This window comes from Tupaia chinensis, unplaced genomic scaffold (assembly GCF_000334495.1).
Source record: "Tupaia chinensis unplaced genomic scaffold, TupChi_1.0 Scaffold143247_2, whole genome shotgun sequence".
Taxonomy (NCBI): Eukaryota; Metazoa; Chordata; class Mammalia; order Scandentia; family Tupaiidae; genus Tupaia; species Tupaia belangeri.
This window is the reverse complement of record NW_006203092.1, coordinates 484,309-493,596: the sequence shown is the minus strand read 5'-3', so window position 1 is coordinate 493,596 and position 9,288 is coordinate 484,309. Positions and strand designations below refer to the sequence as shown.

At 39.1% G+C, this 9,288-nt stretch overlaps 1 protein-coding gene across 1 annotated transcript; it reads right to left on the bottom strand.

Moving 5' to 3' along the window:
- Positions 1-645: 645 nt before the first annotated feature.
- Positions 646-3,630, bottom strand: CER1 (cerberus 1, DAN family BMP antagonist). The gene is made up of 2 exons (XM_006163837.3): positions 3,124-3,630; positions 646-1,336 (listed from the first exon to the last, which is right to left on the bottom strand). Exons 1-2 carry the CDS (start codon positions 3,628-3,630, stop codon positions 1,040-1,042), a joined length of 804 nt encoding a protein of 267 aa, XP_006163899.1. The 3' UTR covers positions 646-1,039.
- Positions 3,631-9,288: the final 5,658 nt, after the last annotated feature.

Sequence of the window (9,288 nt, the reverse complement as noted above, 5' to 3'; positions counted from 1 at the left end):
CACCTGGCACTGATCATGTGTTTTTCCTTCCCATAATAAAGGTTTACCTACCAATGTTTGTTACTCTATGTAAACTACTAAGAATAACATCAACATTCCTTCTTCAAAGCCAAGATCTGACATTAAGAAGTTTATATGGGGAGTATGGAAACAAAAAGGAAGCGACCAAGCAAGCTACTCCTTGTATCTGTGAAGACTTAACCATCTGATAGAAATCAAATAAAACACTACTTGAGTAGTTGAAGCTACAAGAATGAAGGATCCTTTTTAAAAACACAATAACCTTGGGACCAGCAGTTGGCATAATGGCTATGTCGCTGGACTCCCATGTAGTCGACCGTGGTTCAAGTCCCTGACCCGGTGGCTTAAACTCAAGTCAGGTGCATGTGTGTGCGAGCCCAAGATCCCGAGAGGAGAATGGAGGAGAAGGGATTGCAACATGGCCATCCCCCCTGGAGGGTGATTTCTTGCTTTCTGTCTCTGTCTTTCTGGTGAGCGCACGTGCCCTATAGCAAAAACTTCTCAAAACACACACACACACACACACACACACACACACACACACACAATAACCTCCTTTTTTCTTTTCTTTTCTTTTCTTCTTTTCTTCTTTTCTTTTTTCTTCATTTTCTTTTTTGCTAATGATTTGACAAACTATTAAAAAGGCCCAATTTTATGGTCTATTTTGTTTCTTTTCCTTTAAATAGAAGGCTTTTTAGCAAAACTCAGAGAAAAGAGATCATGGGATACTAGTAATGGAAAGGATGTAGCAATCATCTCAGTTGAGTCCTTTATTTTACATTAAAATTTTAGAAAGTTCACATTCCACATCTAGTTAGTGGCAGAGCCAAGAGTAGAGCCCAAATACGTACTGATATCCATAACTGAACCATTTTCTCTAAGTCATGCTATCTTACAACTACTTTCTAAACCACCTTTCCTTTAAAACATTGGGTCCCTTCTTAATTTTTCCAGACTGAATAATCAGCACCTCTGCTATTGTGGTTCTGCTCTTCAAAAGTCATGGTGGCATAGCTTTCTAGGATGAAACTCCTGGGATAAAAGGTTCCTGGGAATCAGCCTGTAGGGGGTGTCCATCCCCATGTTCCATCTCCACCTTGCATTGGCACTCTTCCACCAGCATCACCACCTTGACCACAGAGGCAGAGCTAGTGCAGTTCAGCTGCAAGTGCATTGTGGTGAACTTGGCAGGTGAACAGTGGGAACAGAAGGCCTGGGGGTGCTGTGCAGCTCCTGGAAAAGGAATAGACCCACATTTCCCAAAGCACAGATTGTTCTGGACAACTACTTCTTCACAGTCTTCATGGGTGACAGTCTAAAAGGCAAACACATAACCATTACATAACTCGAGTAATTTCTTTAATATACATGATGAAGAAGCTATATATAGACAACATAGACTATAAATCTGAGGATAATCTAGACTACGGTTCCCAAGGCCTTTCAATTTGAGATATATTTTGCAATATTCAAGCGATGGTATCTACAGGACTTAGAGTTACTTCAGCCAAAACTTCTTTATGGAGTAAATTATTAAATTAGCCTTTAGGGAATCTCTCAGCATGAAAATATTTTACTCTATAAATGCCAAACTTTAAGAAATTCTGTCTAATTGGATGCGACCCATAGGAAATATTTTGACTGCAGTCTTCATACACAAGTAATAAAATGTGTCTTACCTTTCTATTCTATTCTTCACAGTGCACTGTGCACAGTAGGTTCTCAGTACACATTTGTTCAATTGATCATAGAATAGGCCAGAACATTGTTTTCATTCATTATTTTTCAGGGCCTACAGTGCATTTAAATGTATGAAGTTGCATGCAGCAGAGTTGTCTCGCATATGCCTGCAAATCATGATGCATTACATCACCTTTGCTTCTCTCACAACCTCATTCACCTAGCTTTATGTGCCCTTCAAAATATATAAGCATCAAACACCTTACTTTTCATTTAATTGGCAATAGAATTCAAAATAAGAATTTCAAAGGAAATTTGACTGCCTGGTTCTTAGGAGCAATTTTCTAATTGCACATGGGCCAACAAAGCAGTCATTGTTATTTGATAATTGACTAGTCATTGTTACATATCCTCGCCTTTTCAGGCAAAATACTTCACTGCCTTGCACAGTCAATTGCCTTATAATGCTGCCTGCTTAATTGCGTAGAATTACTGGACTGTAAAATTTTACTCTATCCTGCATTGCTTTTGGTTCAATATCTTCATGTTTAAGGACCCGATGCAATTTCTCTATTTTAATTTAACATTTGGAATGTAAAGGTTGCCAGGACTGGAGGAAGTAGATAGTAAAATGTCCATTTGTCTTAATAGTGTGGAACTGATCATGATAACCACAAGAGAGTCAACACAAAAATCAGAAGAAAAGCATTTCGAAGGGGAAGAATATGATTTTACATCAAAATGATCTTTTGAAAGCTTATGAGGAAATAAGTTAAACCAAATCTTTTTTGCTATGGTACCATACCATAGAGAAATGATATGGCAACTTTTACCTGAGAAGCTCAGCACACTTTGAGGCTTAGGATAGCTTTTTAAAAGGCCAGTGGCTTTGACAAGCTATAAAGAAAGCCTTTCTTAGACCTGCATAGTAGTTAGGTGTGAAATATGGGGATTAAGACTATTATAAATAATGTGGGGGTGTTTGAGAAGGAGTCTGTGGTATCTCACCTTTTCTATAGATGGAGTCAACCTGCTCATTCACATCCTACTAGTGTGCAAAGATAGAGCTACAGAGTTCTCATAATTGCTCTAAATTCTCAGTTTCCTAGTTATGGGTACAGTTTTCTTATCAAAATAGATACCCCCAACATAAACAAAGCTCTATGTCATCCACAGGAATGATGACCAACATTGACAGTACCATTATACCATTTTTGCAGCATTTCCAGAACACCAAGAGACAATGGAAAGTTAGAAGGAAAGTTACAGACTATGGCCAAACCTTTCCAAATTTCAATGAATACCCAAAGACTAAATCTGGAGTTAGGTAAGACTCAGGCTGTTGGCAGGTACTCTCCACTCATTCCAGCTGTCCACCCTACTCCTGCAAAGCCTTATCTGCTCTCCTTACAGAACACATACCTGCCTGAAGGGCACTGTCCTACAGGTCTCCCAGTGTACTTCATGGCTTTTGATGGGCAAGATAACCCCCTGAGAAGCTGGACTCTTTCTGAACATGAAGTGGTGCCAAAACTTCTTAGCTTCTTCCCAAAGAGGATATTTTTCCCTTTTCATGCCATCCATGTGCTGAGGGACAGTCTGAGTCTCAGCGGGGGAGTGCTCAGTATCTGAGTGCCTGGGTGGACGCAGCTCTCTCTCAGGCTTCTTCCAGAACCTGCCAAATCTGGACAAGATCTTTTCTCTCTGCCTTTGGTCTTCTCCTGCAGGGCTGGTGCCTATCAGGTGTGGCACAGACACAAACAGATCTGGCTTCTCTTCGGCTTCCTCATGGCTGCCTGTGGGGAGCTCTCTGCGATTTCTTCCTAGGAGCTCAAGAGAAAGAGAACTCTGACTTTGGTGGCCATCCCGGTGCCATCCAGCCTCCCCTAGAGGCAGGAGCATCAGCAGCTGAAGTAAGAAGAGATGCATGGTCTTGGGGGCCAAGCTTTTCAGATTCATAGATGGTGAGACTCAAAGGAGAGGCTCACTCTCTGCAGGACTGTCAACCAGGAAATTCTATATATAGACACCTGCCTGGTGGGATGGGAAGGCAGGTGGTCAATAGCCAGGCAGTGTAAACACATTCATTGTTTGCTTCCATTATGTAGTGCTAATGGCGTCCTGCCTTCCCTTTGGGTTTGTATATTTTAGAAGGCCCCAGTGAAAGCCTGGGACCCAGGGGGTAATTAGCTGACAGTTTAGCTAATGTCTGAGATTTAAAGAGCAGTATTAGCAAAAACAACATGTTCTGTGCCTGGATTTTCCATCACTGTTACTATAAGAAGGACTAGGGTCAGCTAAGATTTGCTGTACATCTCCATTGTGCTGGGATAGAATAGACAAGACACAGTTTTATGAGAAGATAAAAAGGAAAAGCATACATTTGGCAAAAGCCCCAGCTTTTAGGAAATGTACACACATGACCACACGCACGCACATGCACACACACACACACACACACACACCTGACCAAGGAAGTATATTGAAATGGTAAGAAAAGGAAAGGGGGAAATGGACGTTCATTTCGTTGAGCAGGAAACTCGTTACCTGTTGACATGTGGATTGGGGTTTTAGCTTTCGTATGGCAGCAAAGGGAATACACTCTCATTTTCCACACATGGAGACTCATAATTCCCAAGTTAATCTTCTCACATTAAGAATCAATTACTGGGTGCTAAATTTCACAACTGGTCAGTCAGTCCTCAGATAAATTCTTCCAATTGTTCACATTTCTCAGCAGGATCCTCAGTAATAGACTGACAGCTCATCAGTATTCAGTGAAGATAGGGAAATGTCTCCCTCAGGCCACCTGATTGATTTTTTTCTGTCTTTAAGCAAAGAGCTAGACTTGAGAACGTGTATTCTAAGAGCCAGGTTTGATAGCTTTGGGTGTGAAGCTAGCTGGCCAAGTCCTACCTTAGTGAATCCACATCTCCCTTTATTCTACTGTAATTGATGACCAGGTTAAATAAATATTAAGACAAACATGAGTCTTCAAGGATCCAAGAAAAATTTGTTAAGTGACTGTCAGTCAAAAATATCATAAGTTAATGAAAGACATATCTAAATTGAAAGAAACCACCCAAATTGAGTCCAATTAACCCACCACGCCATTCTAACAGAATTTCCATTGGGAATCATTACAAAACTTATTTATATTTCTTCCCATTAATCATCATATTTCTTGATTTCAGTAACAAGAAACATATCTTCCTTTTTCTAGTTCTAAGCTTTCTTTCCAAGAAGAAACCCATTGGACACTTCTATATATATATATATTTAGGTTTTTGCCATAAGGCTCACCAGAGACAAAGAGAGAGACAGTGAAAGGGAAAGTGAGAATTCAACCCCCAGGTGATTGGCCACACCTCAGTCCCTTCTCTTCCATTCTCCTTTGAGGATTTTAGCCAAGCACACACATATGCCCAGCATGATTTTCAAGCCAGGACTCGAACTGCGGTCGACCGTGTGGGAGTCTAGCACCTGAACCACCACACCACCTGCTAACCCCAATAATCATGCTATTTCTAAGTGATAAAACTTCATGTAAGTCCATTTACCTATAACACTTGCTAGAAAGAGAGAGTAGAATAGAGAGAGAGAGAAGGAAAACTATGTTTAAATGGCTATCATTTTACCAGAAATCTATGAGAAGAGACCTATTTTACTTGTACTAAATGTCCATGAATCTATCTATTAGGGTACTGCTGGCCCATCCATATGAAATAAACATTAGTATTAGCCATAGCTTTTAAAGTATTATTTTTTGTCCTTATTTTTGGCTTTTTGTAAGTTGCTTTCTATTTGAATTTCTTAATTCCCTCAGTCACCCAATGCAATAGGCTTTCCAAATCTAACCATTATACTTTCTGGTTATGAATATCGTGTGGAGAGCAGCTGTGATACATTTCCTGATTCAATGTAAACCTTATTTTCAGGGATTAAATTCCATTGCTGTCAATCATTAGTATCAAGTATTTTCTAAAACTAAAAACTATCCCAAAGATTCCATCTAAGGGTCTCAGGTAGCTTGACTCTGAAATTACTGGAAACGGGATACATTTGAAATAATTTTTATGGGACTGACATTTTGTAGAAGGCAAATTTGTGAGCCAGAATATTAGATCCTGGGAGATAACGGAAATGAGTAAAACTTGATCTGTGCCCTCAAACAGATTTTACAAAAAGCCTTTTTAAAGTTCATTAAAATTGTATATTACAAAAGAACAGCACGTAAAAATTGTCCAAAAATTGGACCACCTGGTTGCATGGTGGTTAAGGCAGCTGAATCTTACATGGCTGACTGTGCAGTTTGAATCCTGGAACTAGTGGCTTGAGAAAGATACCAGGTGGATGTGCTTGCATTCATGCCCAAAATCTGAAGAGAAGAATGGAAAAGGAGAGATTGCAGCATAGCCATTCTCAAGGAGTAATTTCTCACTTTTCCTCTCTTTTTTCCTGTCTGTCTGTCTCTGGTGAGCACACATACCCTATAGTAAAAAATTTTTTAATTGTTTTTCAAAAAATTTTACACCAGAATAAACTCATACCTTAACTTTGCTTTTTCCATGAAGTTTTTGAAGTCCCCTTGTGTAGTGTGATGGTATTACATGTTTTCTAACTTTACTAATATTATCTGCGGGGGTGCTGGTTATCCATTTTTAACTTTCTTTTAGTCCTAAACTTTTGTTCCTCTGATTCCAATTTTGGTGTTTATAAATGTCATTTTAAAGTTGGAGAATTTATTTTTGCTGTTCCATCATTCCTTTTGAGAAAGCCTGCAAATGTCTTGAAGGGTCAATCTAGTAAAGTGAAGCCTTCTGTTATGAGAACTATGGAACATAAACCTGTTTCCAACTCTTGTCTTTTACAGCTAAGGGAGAGGATTTTCAGCCCTCACCTTTGTAACCTTTCATTAATTTTAAAGCCATGTATATATTATGGCATTTATAGTCTCCTCATAAGAATGTAAACATTTTACTGCTCCTAGCAAAAGCATGCTGCCTCTGTTGACCTTCAGTTGATCAAGATTTAGTTATCTCCAAGTAAGGATGAAAGAAATGGAGGAAGGTCTGAAGGAGGCCTCAAGACATATTAGGAAGCTGCTGTGAGGAGAAAGCATCACAAATTGTTGGTAAGAAAAATTTAGGTGGGTACCATTCCTTTACTATCAAGAAATCTCAGGTAGATACAAATTCCAAAGACACAGTGGACTATACACTGTGCTTGCACTAATTTTGTTTAATAAATATTTATATGCAAAAAATATGCAATAGACATTGTACTTAGTACCAAATGTCCCAATGAAAGGCCTGAGCTTGCCTGAGTGAGGTCAGACCTGCTAAGTCCACTTCCTGGGTCAACCTCAGGCGTGCATGAGAACCAGAGGTCCAGTTCAGAATCCATTCATTCCAATGTACAACTCCTGCTCAGTATGGTCTAATCCAGTTTTCGACTTGGCCTGGTATTCTTAAACACTAAAGTCTTCAGGAATCCTAAGGGACTTCATGAAGTTCTTTTATTTATGACTAAATGAAGTGCATTTCTGAATATTAAGTGGCACTTTAATAAAATGGACAAGAAAACAGAGCCACAAAACCCAACAACTCATTAGCCATGTTGAGGTTGTCTCAGTACCTTCTCAAAGCTTCTCAGTGTACTACTGTGCATTTTCTGTTCTTACAGATTCTCACAAGGAAGCTAGAAAGTCTAGTGTTCTCTGAGAGGAAACAAAGAAGCTATGTTCTTTCTTTAAAACCTCAGTCTAAAATCAGCAAAAGGTAAGAGGCAGTGTTGAGGTAGGGAATGGGCATTAGCGTTTACTAGGACAACTTGGAGATGGAAGGTGGAATTTGGGTTGGTGGATTTTGTGGGAGAAATCTGTTGGGGTGTATGTCATTGCCTCATTACTACTTCTTTTCAAAGTATAGAGTAGCAGTAATAGTTTAGATTATTCCAAAAAATTCAAAAGAAAGCAGAATCTTTTTTTTTCTTGTTTTTTCAAAGGACAAAGACAACCTAGGGTAAGTGGTTTGCCCTTAAGTCTTTTTTCTTGATCAGTAATTTAGTAAATTATTAAAAACATATTTCTATTCTACTCCCTCTTCTCTTTCTATGGAAAGGACACTTTAGGAAGATCCTCATTCCCCACTGCTGCTTCACTTACTAGGTCCATTGGTTCATTCATGCATCATATATTTGAGTGCCAGTTCTGTGTCAGATCCCAGGGATAAATGGTGAAGGGGATCCTAGTCCAGATCCAGTGTGTTTTGCAATCTAAAGGAGAGTCTAGTTTATTTAAAATAATGCGAGAAAAATTTAGGTGGGTACATCCCTTTACTATCAAGAAATCTCAGGTAGATCCAAATTCCAAAGACACAATGGACTATACACTGTGCTTGCACTAATTTTGTTTGATAAATATTTATGTGCAAAAAAATGCAATAGACATTGTGCAATTATTTTCAAGTAGATAATAAATACAAAATCAGACAATATGTAAAAATTGTTCAACGAAAAGTAGGTCTTTCCCTTACTCCAACCCAAACTGTCTTTCCCTTCCATGAAGGCAACCCCTGATATTGGCTTCTTTACTTAACCATTTTCTTAAAATTATTTAATTCCATTTGTTATTATTATTTTTTTTTTATTTGACCAGAAAGAGAGAGAAAGGGAAGGCAAGCAAGCAAGCTGCCAGGTGCAGGATTTGAACGGCAATTGGCCATGTGGGGATCCAGCACCTTTAACCACCACGCCACCTGCCAGCCCTTACTTGACCCTTTTTAAATTGTTTCCCAAAGGGACGAAAAGGTATAAGCAATAGAAAAGGATGAACATCGGGTGATTTAACAGCCTGCAAAAATTTTCCATTTCCACTTTTAGGCAATGAAGCCTCAATCAGCTCTTAAGGCTAGATTATTCTGTTTGTAGTTTCAGAGATCTCATTGCTCTCTGTCCAACCCCCCCTCCCCCCACACACACACCATTAAGAAGTCATTAGTTTTTTGTTTTGTTTTTTGAGAAGTATTGGTTTTCTTTGGTCAATGGGGATTCATCTATTACTGTGCACAGGCCACAGACAACACCTGCATGTGTCTAACTAGCTACTTACCAAGAGTGCAGAGAGGGCTTCCACAGATCTGAGAAGTTAGGTCAAGGCAGCATGAGTGGTCTTTTACCATGAGCCCCGCCTTCTCACCTGCCTATTCCCCACTTGTGAATGATTTAATTAATCAGTAATATCTATAAGTTCTCTGATCTTTGCCTCCTTTTCCATTCAGTTTGGCTTCCATAGTGCATTACTTCAAACTTCACAATGTTTCCAACTTTCTTATCGTTTTTTTCTTCTCTTGTGCTCACCTTGTAAAATTCCAGCCCTGGAAACCCAGCTGTCCACCTTTCTGGTCCCACACCTATGACATGGAATGCTGCCAGAGATGAGGACAAAATGGCAAAATTAGATTATATATCAATGGCCTTCTGATCTCAACTGAAGCCTCAACTCTGCTAGCAATCTTTCTTATTAATCTGGTCATCTCTCTCTTTATTCTTCATATATATATATATATATATATATATATATATATA

Excerpts from the sequence above, each read along its gene's own strand:
- CER1 (XM_006163837.3), bottom strand. The coding sequence starts at position 3,630 with ATGCATCTCTTCTTACTTCAGCTGCTGATGCTCCTGCCTCTAGGGGAG. Across the intron at positions 1,337-3,123 it reads GGACAGTGCCCTTCAGGCAG|ACTGTCACCCATGAAGACTG; the intron begins GTATGTGTTCTG and ends TTTGCCTTTTAG.